General features: G+C 42.3%; 1 protein-coding gene across 1 annotated transcript; it reads left to right on the plus strand.

Annotated features, from left to right (window-relative positions):
* Positions 1–232: 232 nt before the first annotated feature.
* DCT (dopachrome tautomerase) lies at positions 233–18,758 on the plus strand. The gene is made up of 8 exons (XM_053971644.1): positions 233–704; positions 8,644–8,943; positions 10,301–10,401; positions 11,439–11,605; positions 13,218–13,397; positions 13,503–13,638; positions 15,088–15,289; positions 17,478–18,758. The coding sequence occupies exons 1-8, from the start codon at positions 404–406 to the stop codon at positions 17,657–17,659; spliced, it is 1,569 nt and encodes a 522-aa protein (XP_053827619.1). The 5' UTR covers positions 233–403; the 3' UTR covers positions 17,660–18,758.
* The last annotated feature ends 1,016 nt before the right edge of the window (positions 18,759–19,774 follow it).

Consider the following 19,774-nt stretch of genomic DNA (forward strand, 5'->3'; position numbering starts at 1 on the left):
GAAATAAATCTGAGGCATTCACTCTCCTGACAAGCTGCCAGACCCTTGCTTTCACACTGGCAAAGGCATTTCTGCCCTTGATGTCATGTGCAAAGCACGAGGATTTGTGCTGTGCTAATCTCTCTAATGAGGGCTTCTCCCAACCTATATATAAACCCTGCTCAAAGCCGTGGCTGCTGGGCAGTCACGACAGAGTCAAAGCACCCATCTTTTGAGCTGCATTTGAGGCAATTAGAGGCTGGGATTAAACAAACACCCAACACCAGCACCCTCAGCAGCAAGGGTTATTATCCTGGTTGGCTGGGGCATGGAGCTGTGGTGGGGCCAGGTTGTCCCACAGTACACATCTCCCTGCTCTTTGTAGACAGGTCCAGCAGGGAGGCACATCCTGCAGGCAGCAGTAATGGGAGCCCTCAGGTGGCTTTTCTGGGCTGGGCTGGGCTACCTGAGCTGCTGCTGTCCCCCACAGGCACAGGCACAGTTTCCCCGTGCCTGCATGACGGTGGAAGCCCTACGCCTGAAACGCTGCTGCCCGGCCTTGGGGACAGAGCCAGGCAATATCTGTGGGTCCCTGCAGGGCAGGGGACAGTGTGAAGGGGTGCTGGCAGACACTCAGCCCTGGAGTGGCCCCTACACTCTCCAAAATGTGGATGACCGTGAACGGTGGCCCCTCAAGTTCTTCAACCGCAGCTGTCAGTGCACAGGTGAGGTGGGTGCTGGGGGGAGGGGATGGGGATGGAGGGGTCTGCTAACCTTGCTCCAAAGGCCAGAGTAATTCCTGGTGGTATAAGGCATCAAGAAGACTTCAAATATTGACGTTATCTGAAAAGTTCTTCCATATTCATGATACTGTTAGTACTTTTTCAGGGTCAAAGAAGTGTTTTCTCTCATGTGAACTTCCATGTTTTCCTCTTTGCCCATGGAGTTGTCCCTGAAGCCAGGGATCCCCTTTCTCCACAGGGTTTTGGACCTTTCAGTGCTGCTTTCAAACCTCTATCTCTGCTACTCACGGTGCTCTGAACCTGGATCAGCATGCATTGTTTGAAGATTTATTTCTCATGGACAAGTACTTTGCAGCATGACATAGCCCTGTGCACTGAAAGTTTCCCAATGTCAGGCCAGAGTGTTTCCCAGGTTTGTTAACTAAATTTACAACTTACACTGATCCAAAATGTGTCTGCACAACCACCAAAGAGGCCATCCCATCCTTTTCCTCCTCATCTCCCGCTGCTACTTCTCACTGTGACTTTACATGGGCTCCTGAGTTTGAGTGCTGGAGGTGAAATGGATCTAGGAGGAGACGTGCTTGAAGGCTAACCTGGCCAAAGGGATAAGGTTCTAATGAGACCACTTCTCTAATGCTGGCAGGAGGCAGTGAGCAGGAAGGTGAGCTCAGGGCAGAATAAGGTGAAGGACCCCTTCTCAGCAACAGCCCTGGCTGGAGGGGTGTTAAAATGAGCAGGAACTGCAGCCTCAGCCCAGACTTCTGTGCAGGGCTCGCAAGAGATGCCACCACTAGTAGGGCAAAAGGCACATCATAGGCACTGAAATCTCTTTCTAGGCACATTTCAAATGAAACCTGGGATTTCTTGTTGAAAACATCAAGTTGTTTGAATTTTCTAACATGAGAAGAATAAACTGCCTTGCATCAGCCTGATTCTTAGAACGAGCGGAACTGTTTTGTCTAAAATGTATACCTCAGCTCGCACTACAGGAAAGCCCAGATCAATCTGGGAAGGCAGCACTGCAGAGAATTTCAGTCAAAGACTTTAAATTTTCCAGTGCAGTAATCAACGGGAAACAGAGAGGTAGTGGCAGATGACTTAAATGGATACATGGTGTTACCAAAACTCCTCAAAATAATACCAATAGACTTTATAGCATACATCAATTTTTATCTCTTTCTTTGACTGGATTTCAAATGCTTGTGCAAAAGGACCTTTCCAGACAGTTTGCAAAAAAAAAAAAAGAAATTGCATGCACTTTTTTTTTTTTTTAAGAAAAGAAAACACCTTATATACTTCCAAAACTTAGGTATCACATACAGGCACAGATCCTAGGTCAGAAGAACACTGGAGCTCATGGGCATGCACCAATATTTACGTAGTTAAAGTCATTAGAGCATCAAAACCTGGGAGTAAATTGAAGAGCAGTCGAGACAGACATGCTCTGCATAGGCAGACATTAATTTGCTTGTCCAAGTAGAGATAAGCACTGGTATTTGATATTTGCAGGACTGGATCCCAAACTACATTAGCAGAATGTAGTGTACTTTCCTTCAGCTTTACTTCTTCTGAGCTGGCTGCTCCCCTCGGCGCTTTAAATCCCTTGGATTCCTCTTTCTCCTTGCAGTTCTTTTTTTTATCTAAATATACCAGTGATAAAACAGTAAGTGAAAGGTATCCTTAGGCATGATTTTCAGAAAGTTTTCTTGGGCTGTACTCTGCTTGATAATGTATGCAAAACCATTTCTGGGAGAATGCTAAGAAGTTCACAGCTATGTGGGATTTGAATTAGATCTGATGCTTTTACAATGCTGGTGATCGTGACTCTGTGTCTATTAGGGGTTTTTTTGTGGTTTTTTTCCACTTGGTTTAATGCACTGGTTGGTTGTCTGCACACCAGCTGTAAGTGGTGTGATGTGTGGTATTTATTAGGCATTCAGAGCTATGATACCTATGTAACATCATGGTAGGCAACATAGGGTAACAGAAATTAAATATGCCCATTCAAAGGAACATGGAACAGTACACATCTCTGCTATTAAGGTGTCTTATTTTCCAAACTGCAAACTGCCTGTTTGGAATAGTTCCTGGATTGTGCAAACTCCAACCCCACCAAGGTTCTTTCTAGCACTTTAACAGTATAAACAGTTGTGTTCCATCTTTATAGTTTAGAACTGGTGCGAATGGTAAGCTATGGGAAATTCAACAACCATGTAGCTGATTATTTGGTTAGACAGTGCCAACTGAACGTGTCACATAGCTGATGGTTATATGGTAAGGAAACTGGAAGAACAGTGAGGAACAGGGGCTGAGATTTCCCAAAGGTGGGATTCTGGAGTTTTCACAATAAATTTAGCTTTTTGCTAAAAACTTAGTATCTAAGGAAAAAAGAAACTCTGAATTTTTTTTCATTTGTTGAAGCCATTCACTGAGGAAAAATACCTTAAAATCCTATCTATCCAGGTCTGGGTACTGAATATTTACGGACCCCCCTTCCTCCCAAACAACCTAACAAACCAAAAAGAAAAAGGAAAATCCCAAACACAAATATGGATGAATAGCTATAATGGGATCAGATTAATTTTTTTCCATGTCTAGGCTTTAGCAGATAATATGCATGAGTTTTTCTGTAACTGAGGACAAATAGAACAAGATTAGAACAAAAGAAAGATCCAGCTTTGCTTCCCACTTCTTGTGCCAAGAGCCATGGTCAATAAGCAATTGCAGGTTTGTTGTCAGATGCACTTTTTACTCAATGTGTTGGTTGCAGTAAAAATATCATCTCTGTACAAAAATATGGGGTTATGGCATGAATGTAGTTGGAAGGTAGGAAAGAGTTTTTAGATCTTGACTAATTTCAGTTTTGAATCCACTGAATGTGTTCTACAATTGGTTTGGGTGCCCCTCATATTATGCAATTAATATAAATTCTTAAACTGAAACTACTGGACAGATCCTGACACTGTGCAGTACATTTGAAGGGGAATGTGCTAATTTGTTTTCAAGAAGGTGTACATGTTGAATTAGACCAAGTGATGGATATGTGAGTCCAACCTTGAATATTGAGACTTGTAGCTGTTTATAAAACAAAGCAGTGCTTCAGTGAGATTAATTTAGTTTAGAAGAAAACTATTTTAGAACACTTGTGAACTCAATACTATTTTGAGTTCTAAATGATAACATTGTACTGCTGGGATAGAGATCTGGTATAGCATTTTAAAAACTCAGTACAGAAGACTATTGTGAAAAACCACTGCAGTCGGTCATGTGGTTGCTAGTACAGATTGTGCCGGTGATTAAACAATGGTGTAGTTTGAGTTCACTGAGGAATTAAACATAATTATCATTCTTTTTTTCTGCTTCTGCTTTCTGAGGTTTACATATGGGCATGTGCTGAACATTACTCTATTTTTTAATAGAAGTTTTGATGAAAAAAAAATTAAATCCTTTTGAATTCCTGTGCAATATATTCAAGCTGGTGACAGATGATTTAGCATCTATTCTTTAGATGTAATCAAATTTTCAGTTAAGCCATGTAGCTGATATGATGGCTACCCCGTGAGGTAAAAATTGAGCTTTTGAAGTGGTTATAAAATACACTTCATTTACTTGTTGTAGGGTAATGTGTCTGTGGAGTAATACTAAAGTATAGCCATACCTTGATGACCCTATTAAATCCAGTGTAGGTACAGGTCTTCCACATCCTACAGCCTGTGAGTGTGTCCAAATGAAGAGCTCGAAAAGAGAGAAGAGCTGACCATTTGTCCTACATGTTAGCAGTCCTGATCTCAGCCTTGAGAAATTGCAGTATGCAGGTGTTTCAAAACTAATGTAACTCCTGTTTTAATGCAATAGCTAAAGAAGTCTGAAAAGGAGTCCTTTCTCCCCATCTGATAAATGATGGGCATTAAACTAGTCTCTATGGAAGGAAGAGGCATGGCAGCTGCCTGGGTGTCATCTTGGTACACTGAAACAAGGCAGAAGATGGTAAATGTTGAGTGGGTTCATTTTTACTGAAGAAAAGACACTAAGTTGATGGAGTTATTAATTTGTGTTATGTTTGGTGACTGAAGGCCAGCCATATGTTATGACCACTAAGAGGTAGAAAATCCATGACCTCAGGCAACCCTCAGGCTTAAGAAGCAGCTGCAGTGGTGTGTTATATCTGGTGTTAGTGTTCACCAGTGATGTGTGTGAGCACATACCATGTTCAGGTCATAAGAAGTGTGTTTTTCTCAGTGCCATGCCAATGGATTGACCCACTGGGAGAAGTAGCATGGCCATAGTGCCTACATAGTCTTGACTGAGAAAGAGCACTTTAAGTGTTGCTCAGATTGGGTACAGAAGAAGGCAGCTCCCCAGACATGTGATCCCATCTCCAGACAGAAGGTTTAATGGAGAATACACAGATGATATTTTGATCAGCGGCAATACAGTGGACATTCCTAGAAACAGTGGAACAAGCCGGGAGCATCCCACAGTGATATGATCTCCTTCCTGTGTACCAGAATGAACTCCCACACTACATTCTCTGGGAACCACAAGAGATGATAAATAATCTCTGTTGTCCCTGGCAGAGCTTCAGGAAGGCTGTGCACTGAGTTCCTATGTGTTAATCACTGAAGGTGAAAAAATGCTAAGGCATGCATCCTTGCATGCTCCTAGAATCCCTGTGTGCAAAAGGATCAAAATGAAAGGGTCTTACTGCCTTACTGAAAATATCTACTGTGCACTACATCCTGCTACCAGGAGATTATTTTTCCTGCTCTTGTAGAGCTGTACCACTGAAGTCCACCATCACCAGCATAACAGACAGGTAAGTTAGGTTGTAAGAGACCAGCATTTCACAATGCTGTCATGTGGGAAGTTCACGTGGCAGTAAATGAACTTTCTGGAAACAGTAATACATAATTTCCAGATCAGTGGCCTGGTAGAGTGCTTTAGAAACAAATGGTGAAAAAGTGGTTTGGGTGGGTCATAAAAAAGCTGGGTCTGATTACTACAGTAATTTCTCATTGAATTATGGGAAATCCCACAGACCTCCATCATTTTCTTGCCATTTCAGCTGCTGCATAGCGGCAGTCTTGTGATGCCTGTTGAAAGAAAATGCCAAGAAACAAGTCTTGATAGAATGAAGTTTTGTGGTTTTGTGTGTTTCTGACAATGGAACATTGCCAAATAGACCTGAGGATGTGACAAAAATGTTCGAAACAATTGGCAGAAATATTGCAGTGTGAAATACCACTTTGCCTGGGAATTGTCTCCTGTTTGCAAGTCTCCACTGCAGTCCTCCTCACTTAGTAAAAGCTCATGCCCCATTGAAAAGTGACTGGGGAAGTGATGGAAAGAATGGAGCCCTTGGATTCCTTCATAGATAGGATGGTTAAGGGAGAAAATCCTGCAGAGCATCAACTGGATATAATTAGCACCTGCCCAAGGGATACAGGTGACAAGTCTTTGGTCCATCTGGCTCCAGATACAGTTGGAAAAAAGCTTTCTTCCCATGAAGATAACTCATCATTTCAGGCATTTGCAAATTTCTTCTCAGAGCCTGAGGAGGTGCATAGAGTATATGCACCTGATTTATATTGTCTGATAAAATTATTTCAGGCATCAAGACCTGCAGATTCAAAGGGCCCTTCCTGAGGGAGGAATAGGCACTGTCAGAGCCTCAACAAGTGACTGAGAGTGTCTTGTTCTGGTACCAATCCAGACAGCACAAACCTGGCCCTGCACTGCCTCTGGTTCTATTAGTGCTGCATTTCAATGTGGTGCTTATCCAGCATTGTGAGTAGAGGGGTCCCTTAAATGACTGGAGGAATAAATGCCAGTCTCAGAAGAGGTTGTTGGCAGATCTTTTCATGGTTAATTCCTGCTTTTTCCTCCTTCTCTTAAGGATTGAATTGTACCTCAGTGTGAGGGGTCAAGAGGTGCTTTCCAGAAGTTCATGGTACATGACTGAAACTTGAGAAGTATACATGACCTAATTATGCAATGTTGCAAGATATTCTTGATATTTGTCATCTGGTCAGTTCAGGCTGGAGTATGTGATGGACCCTAATAGCTAGGCTGAGTCATGGAGAATGAACAAGACACAGATAGTGGAATACACTGAATTGATAACAGTAATTGTGCTTACTGCCCCCCCTCCCCCACCCCATATCCATACAATCCACACAATCTGCTTTGTTTCATATAACTATAACCTACTTACTTCTTCTGGTGTATGTCTTCATCTCCTTTAGCCAGTGCAGACCCCTGGCTTTGGGTGCCTTCCCTCATAGCTGGAATATGGCAGCTGAACCCAGCTGCTTCTACTTGCGTCATGACAAAATGTAAGCTGTATATCTGGAAATTGTCCTCATTGGATGCCATTGGGATGTGCATGACCCAAAACCTCATTGAAGTCTTCATGTTTGTGGTCCCTAAACTGATCACTGATCCTCAGCTTCATGACAACATGTGAACTTAGAGATCTCAGGGGCTCTGAAGCAACTGTAACCAACCTACATTTGGTCCAAACTCTGCAGTAAGAGTCCTCATATATTTTTGGCAGGTCTCACAGAAGTCTACCACACATTTCAGCAGCTCTTACCCTAAAAGCTAGACATAAGCTTCAGAGCCTTGTTGGTAACACCCCTTGTAACCTTGGGGGTCTTTGAATTTGGTAATAAGCCCTGTAGCCCCTAACAATCTGAAATCTTGCTTTAATGTGAATTGTTGTTCTGGTCATAGGCTCAAGCCTACAGCCTAGGGACATCTGCCTGTCTGCAAACATTTCGTAAGACACTTCCTCATCCCCATGTTAGTCCTGGGTCTAGTAGCACCAATATGTGTGGTGAACAGCGAGATTTTGTGGCATTTTGGAAAACAGTTGTCATAGTTGTTGTGGAATGAGTGTGTGGGGAGTTGGAGGGGAGGTTGAGAACAGGTTAAGGAGTCAGTGCAGATTTTTGATAGCAGTGTTGATATCCCAAAGTAACTCTGTTGCCATTCTGCTCCCCCCTGCCTCCGGCAGCCTTGTCCCATGTCCTACACTGCTGCAGCCTGCCAGCACAGGCAGGGAGCAGGCAGGGAACAGGTGTGTACTGTGGGAATGGCTGGTTGTTCCCTGGCTCCCCCAGAAATGGGGGAGCAAGATCCAGAAGGGCCTTTCTGCTGCTGCCAGCTGTCTGCCACAGCATGCAAGAGGCCACACTTAAAGCAAGCTCTGCTTTCCTGGGCTCTCCCATCTCATCAGAGAGTCTGAGCTATTATCCTAGAGCAGACCTGATTACTTGCCTTAGGAGTGATGCCTGTGGGGAATGACAATACTGCACTGTTTCTCAGGCTGTTATTGCAGCACCGTTTAATAACGCTTAAAGTGTGACTAGCAGCAGCCCTGGTGCTTGTCCTGGTTCATGTTGGGCCCTGGATACACTGTTAAGAGGCACTAGTTTCACATAGGTTTTGTCCTTAAGAGAACTGTTTTGTTTAGGGATTTTTTTCTGTGCTTAAGGATCCATGTGAACTGACCCTGTTTTGGGTTTGATCCTGGAAGTAGAGGAGTACATGAGAGCCAGTCGAGCAAAGCACTTCATCACTGGCTTAACCTCAGTTGCTCAGCTCTCTGTTCAGTGAGAGTCCTCACATGCCTGAGGGCTTTGCAGAGCTCTGAACACCTCAGGGCGTCAAGCCCATTACCCAGCACTTGCCCAACTGGCTGAATGTGATTCTTGGCCCTGCTGTGGCTCTGGGAATCGAGCCAGTCATCCTTCTGGTTAGTCAATTGGCAAAGCTACAAGTCTGCTCAGCTGCTGTCCTTTCCAGGAACTGGCATCTCTGGGGAAGAAGAGCACTAATTCTTCATTCTTCTACATTGCACTGTTAGTTTTCCCTGATTCATAATGTCATGACTGATTGTTCCCTCTTGATCCAGGAAACTTTGGTGGGTACAACTGTGGTGAATGCAAGTTTGGCTGGACCGGCCCCGAATGCAACAGGAGGAAGCCAGCAGTTGTCAGGAAGGACATCCACTCCCTGACAGCAGAGGAGAGAGAGCAGTTCTTTGATGCTCTAGACCGTGCCAAGACAACCATTCACCCGGACTATGTAATTGCAACTCAGCACTGGAGAAGTCTGCTTGGTCCAAGCGGAGAGGAACCGCAGATTGCCAACTGCAGTATTTATAACTACTTTGTTTGGCTTCATTACTACTCAGTCAGAGACACGCTCTTGGGTTAGTGCTTTTCTTTTCCAGTGGGCTCTGCAGGTAAACAAAAGGGTGAAAATACCACTGCTGGACAAAGGTCCCAGTAGAAGGTACAGAGCCGTGGAGCAAAACAGTTGGTGGTGAGAAGCTGGTAGCCTTTGGACCTGCTATGGTCTGGTCCCCACACCCCATGGCAGCTGGGGCACACCAGTTGCACTCCTGGGGAGTCTGACAGGGGGCAATGCACAATCTCCACTTGAGTGAACTGAAGTGTGGCCAGACAGTGACTGACTTCAAAAAGATGTTCCCAGTCCATAGGACAAGGTAGATGCAGTGGTGGTAGGAAAGGAAGTCTGCAGTGGTGAAGCCATGCAGAGCCATGCAGAGATATTTGAGACCAGAGTGCTACTGCTTTCTGTGGCAAGTCCTCACTGCTTTCTGTGGCAAGTCACCAAGTCCCCAAGGATGGGATTTGCCTGACAAGCCACAGTTACCTTTTAAAACCTAGCTCAGAGGTTTGGGTATCTAACGCCATGCTTTCTCCCATATTCAGATTCCTAGGCCGCATTTCTTTCTAGACAGAAGTACCTATACCAGCCCCATTTCACGAAGCCTATTTCTTGTAGGAGGTGCACCAACCAGTTCAGCTTTTCTACCTGGCAGTCCCATGTGCAAGCTGAACAGCCCATGTCTTATCTCCTTGCTGGAGGGTGACTGCCACTCTGCAGTGGGTATCATTCAGTTTGCGCCCCTGACACGGCTCCCTTTTGCAGGGCTGAAGGAAGCAGCCTCTGGCCTAGTGAGAGCAAAGGTTCTTCAAGGGACAGGACAGTCATGTGCAAAGGGAAAGGGAAACTTCTAGTACTGCTGCAATGGTAAATAAATCCATATGTGATTTGAAGCGTCTCACCTCTCACCCAGCAAAAGCACTATGCAAGAAATAACAAGCACCATTTGAAGAAAATTGGCAAAGGATTCTGGATTACTATTGGCATGGAAAATGCTGAGGTTCTCTTGATAGATACATGGTCTAAGTCTTGCAGCTGAGCAAGAGAATGAGGTAATGCACATATTAGCAAGGAGATAGGGTTTTAAAATTAAAACAGCTTTTTAAAATCAAAATTCACTAAAGTGAGAAGAAATCTTTACAATATTCAGCTTCTTAGGGAATGTGAAGTTTTGTTCGGCATTGAAGCAAATATCCACAGAGGAGTTTGTTTCTCTTGTCCCAAGTAAGTGATGTAGCTTCTGATGTGTTCACTCTTTTCAAAGATGCAGAGCTGAAGGTTCTTGTTTAACTTCGCTCCAGGCAATAGAAGGAAGTGCTGTCTTTCTATCCAGCCTCATTTGAAGCCTAAATGCTTGTTTTATCATCCCTTTGTAGGACCTGGCCGCCCCTTCAAAGGTATGGATTTCTCCCACCAAGGACCTGCCTTTGTTACTTGGCATAGGTACCACTTGCTGTGGCTGGAGAGGGAGCTGCAGGTTAGTTGAACAGCCTTTCCTTTTCCTTGCACAGCTTCTCCTTTTTGCTCTGTCACTTTTTTGAGCTAGCCAACAGTAAGCTACCTCCTAGGATAGTTTCTCACCCAAACTCCCAGTAGTATTTGCTCATTTATCATTTTTTTGTTTTGTTTTAAGTGAAATTAGTGCTTTCTGCTTGCTGAGGACTGAATGGTTTCTCACCATGAACAGTGATGTGAAGGTTATCATGGAGATTTTTTCCCTTCATCTCCACAACAGAGGATAGAAGATGTGAAGTAACAGTATTTATTAATAAAATTGAAGCAAAAAACTTGGTGACAGAGATTGTTGGCTGATGTTGAAGATACTGTTGAAGATACATATACTGAAGATATGACATATTATACATTTAATACATATTTAGCAATATGCCTTTTAAAAATATATGTTAACATGCCTAAGAGTCAGTTGCAGAAGCATAGACTCATTTCCATTTGCATGATTTCTGTATTGTCAGTGTTGCCGTATTTCAGCCTTACAGATCTCTAATGAAAATGGTTGCTTATCAAAATAGCTGCAGGATCTTGCTTGTGTGAAATTGTATCTGGCAAGCAAGCACAATCAAATGCACTGTACTCCTGTATTAACACAAGTTCAGATTCCTCCCCAGGGCCAGTTTTCTGGAACAAAAGCCAACCACACGCACAATTTTACCCATTACCCACTTAAATCACTCAAAGCCTCTTACTTGCTTAAGGCTCAATTCATCTCTGCTCCTGCTCTCCTGCCTGGTCTCTGACTTGGCAGAAAGCCTAACATGGCCAAAAGAAGTGCAGTCCCACAGTAGGGAAACCAGTGACAATGCCTTTGCTTAGACTGATTTAATGCCACAATCTTTTGGAAGGAGTTGGAGTGGCGCTGTGAAATGCAGGTAGTTGAAATGCAGAATGAAAAGCTGAATATTCAGTGAAATATCCAGTCAAACAGCTTGAAGGAGTCCATTTCTTTCTCTTTCCTTTGGAGCTGATTCCCAACTAAGGTATGTCTGTCCATTGCAGCGCCTGATGGGCAATGAGTCCTTTGCGCTGCCGTACTGGAACTTTGCCACGGGCAGGAATGAGTGTGACGTCTGCACGGACCAGCTCTTTGGAGCATCGCGGCCTGACGACCCGGGCTTGATCAACCTCAGCTCCAGGTTCTCCCGGTGGCAAGTAGTTTGTAACAGGTAGGAGGGTATCCAGAGCAAGCTCACATATGGACAAAACCTCGCTGTCATTCAGCATTGACAGCATGGGCTGCTCTCTCAGTGGGAGTGGCAGGAAAGGAGCCGAGATGTCTTCTTAAAACTGGAAATTGCCATCAGTTGATGGGTAGATGGTTCTGTGTAAACTTTCTCATATTGTAGGAGTGTATTTTTTAAAGATGATTCTTCTAGTACTGGATTTTAGTTGATTTAGCCAATTTATGGCTGCCAAAAGTCTGAAGAGTTTCCTAATTGGCAAGTATCTTTCAAAAAAGGAAATGCCTGTGTGTTGGTTCTCTATAACATACACCCAACTGATCTCAACAGCAGAAAAAGAAAATTGTTTTGGCATATAGAAAGCTAGAGATAGGCTGGAAAGTCTGCTACCTTGTTTTGGATGACACTTTAACCCTGATATATATAATGCAGTTTAGGGATTGACTTTGAAATATCTGAGATTTCACATGAAAAACAGCACAGAGCCAGCCAGGAGCTTGCTGCCAGCTCCCTGTGGGAATGTGCTGACTCGTGTGAGAGCAGGGCTTTGACAGGGGATTCAGATGTGGGATCAGGGTGCTGTGTCATAAAATGCTGTTGGTTACAATACCCATACCTCATTCTTCTCTCAGCTCAGGGGCAATGTGCAGTTAGTCAGACAGAGGTACGGAAAGCTTAGGTTTTTCAAAATAGTCTCTTTTTCTGGATACCTAAAGAGATATTTGAAATTCCAGCTTCAGGTACCAGTTGCCTTTAAGTCTTGGCCCTACTTTTTCCTGAAAGACAAATAGAGCTTTGGATTTTTCTTGAAAACTGAAGTGACTGAACTTTTGTCTCACTAAGGTTAAACTGAGAAGAGCTTTTGTTTACTTCAAAAGTTTATGAAAAAAGTTTAAGAAAATGCTCTTTCATTTCACACTGAATAGAACAGATATTTTTGTTTCAGCAGTGTTGCACTGTTTCTCTCCTTCCCTCTTTCTCTCCCTGGTATAAAGTATTTGCTCCCCATTAGTTACTGAGTAAGCCCAGGTTGTTCTCAAAGACCCTGAAAAAAGAGGATGCAATGCATTGCTCTTGCTTTTCTTCTAAAGTGGATGAGGGATGGCAAATGAATATCTGTTTTCTGTCATTTCTTGCATTTTCTCAACTCACATTTCCCTTCATTTTTCCCTTTTTGTTAAGAGTTAAAAAAATAGTCCATAATCAGGAGTGAAAGTTTGTCAATTCAAAATTGAAAACTCCGTTTTACATTGCCTGACAAAAACTTCTTACACAGCCCTTGGGAGTCGAGAAGGCATGATGGGAGTTGTGCTTGCTTTTTCTAAAGCATCCTCTCTGTGTGGACAATGAACCTGGTCTAAATGACTGATGGTCCACATAGGATGCAGGGCCACAGAAAGCCATGTCATGGTGACAGTCCCGAAATAAATTCATCTCCCAGGCTGTGGGAGTGAACTGAGCTGCCCCAGGAGGTGTCCATCCCAAATCTCTGCTCTCTCACATGTATAGCCGAGGCCTCTTTGTACTGCATGAGAAAAAGCCAACAAACAAGTCCTCACCTTCTTCTGACTTGTGCTTCTCCCTGTTCCACGCTCAGTTTGGACGACTACAACCGCCTGGTCACACTGTGCAATGGCACTGATGAGGGGCCGCTGCGGCGGAGGACGCCCCACGGCTCCAGCGAGCAGCTACCCACTGTGGAAGATGTCAGGAAGTGCCTTTCCCTGCAGGAGTTCGACAGACCCCCCTTTTTCCGCAATTCCAGTTTCAGTTTCAGGTTTGTCCTTCGGCTCTTCTAGAGCTGGCTGGGTCACTGGTTTTCTTTATGGGCACATTTATCAGCAAATTGTGGTTACTTGATGATGCTTTTTCCCATCCGCAGGAATGCGCTGGAGGGCTTTGATAAACTAGATGGAGCTCTTGACTCGCCGATGCTGAGCCTTCATAATTTGGTTCACTCTTTCCTGAATGGGACCAGTGCTCTCCCTCATGCAGCTGCCAATGATCCCATCTTTGTGGTATGTCTTTTACCCCCATCGTGATTGACAATGGCTGAGGCTCAAGGGTACCTTTCTCACAAGAGATTTGCAGAACAAGTAAAGTGAATTCCTTAAAAAATAGTTCTTTAAATAGAAAAGGAGGAATCCTTTATCTTTTCTTGAACACTACCACACCTGCATAAGTGTTGAATAAAAAGGAAGAAGATTCCAGGGTAATTTGTAAAATATAAAATAAGATTCTAGGGAGAAGAGCTGCTATTCCAAGTCATGCTGCCTTGAATAATTTTATTAGGTGGTATCTAAATCTAATGGCTTATATTGCAAAACAACAAAACCTTATTTTACAGCAACAAGGTTAGGTGAAATTTGGGATAGTTATTTTAAAGTAGCAGATTGAGTGCTTTGTTTCTTTGTTTTAATATTTACAAGCTAAAAGGAAGTCCATCTAATGTCAGGGTGTATTGGGAAATAGAAAGAATATGATTTCAGTGGTGCATGGGAATAGTGCTGCACTGCCATGAGCAGCACAAACAGCATTGTGAAAATAAAAAGCCAGTAGTTGACTCTGCTTATACATATTTCTTCCCTAATAAATTCATGCAAATTTATTCTCCTCTTTGTTAGATTAAACCACAGCATTTACATTACATATATAAATTCTTTATATATTATATCTATATATTATGCAGATACATTTCTTTCTTACCTTTAAGTTTTCAAAACTTTTTTTTGAGAAATTAGGCCAAATACTTTTGTAATGGTTCTTTAGATTGTTTCCTTAATGATTCTTTAATTCCTGCATTAGTTTCTTTCTTACACAGTGAAATTCATTTCACTATTCTGTAATTTTGTACAAAAGATTATTTTCTATAGGATATTTTCCAAGTTTTTTCCAGGGTTGTAATTAAAAAAACATGAGTACATTAGAAATTAGTTTCAGACATTTGTAATAGTTATCTGAAACAGTTTTCCTGCATTAGTTAATTTTAGATCTATAAAATCACCTGATCAAAGTCATGAGCACCTGGAGCTGGGGAGCTGGTGGCACATGCTCTAAAATGAGCAGGACGGAGTCAAATTTCCTGCAACTTTCCATACTTGTTCAGAGATGAGAGATTAAAATAATTTTGAAAGGCACATTCACCTGAATGAGCTCAGTGGCTCCTCACCTGCAATGATTCACATGTCTTTTTGATGTCAGCTGATGTTAAACTGTCCAGAGAAAGATCTTATTGTGAACAAGCAGCAAATAGGGGTGTATAAAGTAAAATGTCCCAGGCAGAAGATCAGTTTAGTCTTCTCATGAGCTTTCCTGATTTCCCATTCTGTAAATCCCATCTAAATTAGATTACCCTCTTCTCTCTCTTTCAAAAGCTCCAGCTACCTCGTGTGTTTGTTGTGTGTTTTAAAGGTGGTTGATTTCTGAAAGAGCTTAATAAATGCGCGTGCCCATGCCTGGATTTGCAGGTTCTTCACTCCTTTACTGATGCCATCTTTGATGAGTGGATGAAGCGTTTCAAGCCCCCTGACAACGCTTGGCCTGAGGAGCTGGCCCCCATCGGGCACAACCGCCTGTATAACATGGTCCCTTTTTTCCCTCCGGTGACCAACGAGGAGCTCTTCCAAACTGCAGAAGAGCTCGGCTACACCTATGCCATCGACCTGCCAGGTATGTCCCAGGATGCTCTTCCTTACCAAGTGATGAGACAGCTCACATTTTCTATGGCACAGGCATATATAAAATAAGGAACCTTTCTCAAAATGCACAGGTCTATTTACCTGCTCACTTCCCAACATTAATATTTCGGTACCTGGAGAGATGTACCTGGGTGTTTTTTCTTGTAAACCCCCAATTTTAAAGATATTCCATGTCCATAGCTGGAATCTTCATTAGTGTTTGACTATTCATTTGAAATTACCCTTGACACAAATCAGACAAAGACGAAATAGCAAGAAAGTGAAATATTTATGCAGAAAATCCAAATTTTGCAACAAGATATTAAAATACTTGTAAAAGGTGGAAGACTAAGATCTGTATGACAGCCATGCTTCAACTGCTTTTCCAAAGATTAAATCTGAGTAGTTTCTTTTTCCATTTCAGTGTTACTTTGAGAGCCATAAGGTGCTTATCTAACTTGTGTGGGCAGGAATTTCTTTTACATTCTTACCATACATCTCTGGTTTTAATCTGTGGAGACTGTTTAAAGGTCTCTAGACTGCAAAAGATTGAAACCCTTGCCCTCAGGCTGCATTCATGCAGGGGAGCCCTGATTTGTGGAGGCATGCTTGCTACTTTTGCAGTACTTTTCTCAGGGGCATCCCCAGAATTTTCTCTGAAAATTTAGCTTCCTTATGAAAAAGGAAAGGAAAACTTATGGAGTTTAAGCTTTCCTCCCTTTGGATTACTGTCCCCCTCTCCTGCTTTGCAAATGTGGATGCCACTTTGGCATGAGGCACCCAGAGAGGAACACGGGTAGCTTGTGAGTCTGTTGCTTCTGACTCACACCTAAATAAATTTCTAGCTCTTTTTGAAGGAGTGTATCTGTTCTTGTCTGCATGGCCTGTGTTCAGACAATGCAGCTTTTACATCCAAACTCTTCTCTTTCAGCTAAAAGAATAACTGGCTAATTGTACTTCAGGTAATCACATTGGAAATAAACATATATTAATACATTGCTGGTTCTTACTTGAAAGATGATAAAGCAGTAAACAATTCATTTTGGGGCTTTACTAATTTTTGGAATGGTTGCACTCAACCTTTTTGAAGACTGCAGATTGGGGCACAAGACTTTTGGTTGCTTTTATAGTCAGTTTGACATTTCCCTTAGCTGCCTGTCTCCTCTAATCCATATATATAGATAACTTATAAACATGTGCAGTCCTCTTGAGAGTGTGGTTTTTTTTTTTTTTGGTGGTTGTTTCATCAAACATATTATTGCCATCTCAGTATATGTAGCATTTTTCAGAAAAGGAGGGCAGGCAATTTTTGCTTCTGAAAGCACAAATGAAAACACAAACATTTGGTCAAGTGGAGCAATGTTATTATAGGAATAAGCAATATTATGTTTGAAGACAGTGGTTCTTCAGAAGTGGTTCAAAATCAGCAGATGTGATCTGGAGCTGATCAGCAGAAGCACACTATGTAGTGTTTTCAGTTAAAAGCTTGACAGTAGGCTGCTTTGTGGTCTTTACAAAAATTTGAGGGTTTTCTGAAAATGACCAAAATAGCTTGGAAGCAACTGTCTTGAAATGTCACTATAGAAAGAATTGCTTAGATCATTCATAATTTTGGCCAAATTAGGTGAAAGTCACATCTCACAGTCTCAAGCTGCATCAAGGGAAATATAGGTTAGATATTAGGAAAACGTTTTTCACTGAAAGAGTGATAAAATACTGGAATGGTTTTCCCAGGGAGGTGGTGGAGTCACCATCCCTGGATGTGTTTAAAAAGAGACTGGATGTGGCACTTGGTGCCATGGTTTAGTTGAGGTGTTAGGGAACAGGTTGGACTCGATGATCTTGAAAGTCTCTTCCAACCTTGTGATGCTGTGTGATTCTGTGTGTGTGAAAGAACGGTCTTTTTGTCTTGTCAATGTTAATATTTTCCATTCCCAGCACTTAAATTTGTATGCATTGTTGAAGTTTAAATTCAGCTGTAGACTTCTCTGGCAGGAAGCATCTCCAGCTCTGGTATGTGTCTCAGTTATGTGGTGTGTTATGAATTTTGCCTGTGGCCAGTGGGTCACTAAGCTGCACAAGTAATCATAATTATCAGCATGTAGGAAATATTATGTCTTCTGTGTAATTTGCAAAATTGAATTATGGACTGTCCTCACTTCAGTCATTCATATTTCCAGGTTCCCTTGACGAAACCCAAGCATGGGCTGTCATGGTTGGATCCACAATTGGAGGAGCACTTACAGCTCTGGCCATGCTTGTTCTGCTGCTTGTGCTTTTCCAGCACCGAAGGCACAGAAGAGGTTTTGAACCCCTGATGAATGTGAGCTTCAGCCCCAAGAAGTACATGGGAGAGGCCTAGTGCCCTTGCTTTCTTTGCTTGCTCTTGTAGGAAGTGACCTTGATTGCCTTACTGGTATCTTAGCTGAGACTTTATCACACACTCCTTTGGCAGCTGACTAAATTGTTCTCATTCAGGTTCTTCCCGTTATCTTGTGAATTGTAATGTGCGAAGTCTCTGGGTACGTATGAGAAAGGCCCAAGTCAGGCTAGATTTTTCTCATTACTAAATGTTATCTGGAGTGTGTGACACTTGTAAATCATCCTCTAGAGATTTATATCAAGACAGCTGAGAATCCAAATAGGAGAAAACCAACTTGAATAACCAAGATAATTTTTCACCTCAATGTGTTCTTGATTTCATTTAGCAGCATTAAAGTGTGCTGAAAGTTATTAATTCTATATGTATATTTGAGTAGTACATTATTTTAAGTTATCAATAAATACTCTGAATAACATAGTCTTGTTTTAGGTTCAAAATGTTTCATGCAGTTTGACAAAATATAGGAAAATCCTGGTTACAGTTTATTTCAGAAACATGATCAATTTTGTATGTTATTTCCAATAAAGTTGATAGCAATAGGTAAACTCCAAGACTCCAACTCCTAACATTTAAGACCAGCAGTTCCCTGACACCTAGATATACACTTGTGTTTTACCTCTGTGTTAGGGACCTTGGACAGAAGTTGAAAGTGGGACTTAACTTTTTTGTCTCTGATGCGCTGTTCTATGAATCTAAACGTAAACTTCCAAATTTCCAAAGTCTAGGATGCAGAACTCAAGGTAACAAGACTTAAGATAGCTTGCATTACTCAGGTGTACAGGTGGGGAATCAGGTTTGGATATGGCAGTTGTTAGACCCCATCCTAAACATTCCTTTATACATTCCCTATATATTTCTTTATTTAGACAGAGATTTGAAACCCATTTGTGTGGTTCTCTGGTGTTATCTTGGAACAGGTTTTTTTACATAGCAAATGACATCTTGAACAGATCCTGTCAGCTTTGGTGCTTGATATGTTACATTAATGGAGTATTCAGACTTTGTGTTTTGTGGGGTCTTGAGTCTTATAAAACCTTTGCTTTTTTAAGCCTTGAATAAAAAAAATCAGTTAGTAAAATTTTCTGGCATTTCTTTTAGACCTGCTAAATATCACCTATGTGGACTAGAAAGATGATGTTTTTCACATATACTTAGCTTTGAATATGTGTAACTCACAAAACTTACCTCTAAAATGCAGACTTTTTGGGTCAAACAAAGTTGTGATTTGCTCACCACACACTCAGATAGCCTTTTCTCCATCAGGTGGACAGCAGTCTGCTGTTATTTCTGCTGCTTTGTGGTGCCTTTGGGAGATCCCAGTGCACTTGTTCCTGGATTATGTCCAAGATGTCAAAGGTTGAAGCACTTTTTGTACAGCAGCTCAGCTCAGTATCTTAGTACCCAACTCAGGCTGCCTTTTGGGGGTTTTGTTATTTAGGGACTGGTGTTATCTGGTGCTGAAGACAACAGATGAGGTCTCCAGAGATCTAGCTTACACATCTTGCATTAGTTGACCCTGATCTGTGTCAGAAGGTAGCTAGGCCTGAGATCTCCATGTGCCTTTCTCAAAGAGCTGTCAGCTGTTTTCCAGCACTACAAGGGTCTTCATATAGAATCACAGAAGACTTTGGGGGCAGATCATCTAGTCCAGCTCCTCTGCAGCAAGCAGGAACATCTTTAGATCAGGTTATTCAGAGTCCTATTCAACCTGACCTTGAATGTTTGCAGGGATGGGGCATCCACCGCCTCTCTGAGCAACCTGTGACAGTGTTTCACCGTCCTCATTGTAATAAATTTATTCCTTATGTCCAGTCTAAATCTACCCTCTTTTACTTTGAAACCACTACCCCTTGTCCTATTACAACTGGCCCAATTAAATATTTTGTCCCCATCTTTTTTATAAGTGCCATTTGAGTATTGAAAGACTGCAGCAAGGTCTCCCTGGAGCTTTCTCTTCCCCAGGCTGAACAACCTAGAACATGCACCAGTTCATGCTAAACACTAATTTAGAGAGCTGCTGTTGGATGGAAATGGACACAATTTTGTCCTTCATGGGATCTGGATGCCAAAATTTAGGAGGCACTCTAGGCTGCT

The sequence above is a fragment of the Vidua macroura genome, chromosome 2 (assembly GCF_024509145.1).
Source record: "Vidua macroura isolate BioBank_ID:100142 chromosome 2, ASM2450914v1, whole genome shotgun sequence".
NCBI classification, from domain to species: domain Eukaryota; kingdom Metazoa; phylum Chordata; class Aves; order Passeriformes; family Viduidae; genus Vidua; species Vidua macroura.

Bases quoted from the DNA above. Each gene is read 5' to 3' on its own strand.
- DCT (XM_053971644.1), top strand. From the start codon at position 404: ATGGGAGCCCTCAGGTGGCTTTTCTGGGCTGGGCTGGGCTACCTGAGC. The intron at 11,606-13,217 runs GTAGGAGGGTAT...TTCCACGCTCAG, and splicing joins TGGCAAGTAGTTTGTAACAG to TTTGGACGACTACAACCGCC. The intron at 15,290-17,477 runs GTATGTCCCAGG...TCATATTTCCAG, and splicing joins CTATGCCATCGACCTGCCAG to GTTCCCTTGACGAAACCCAA.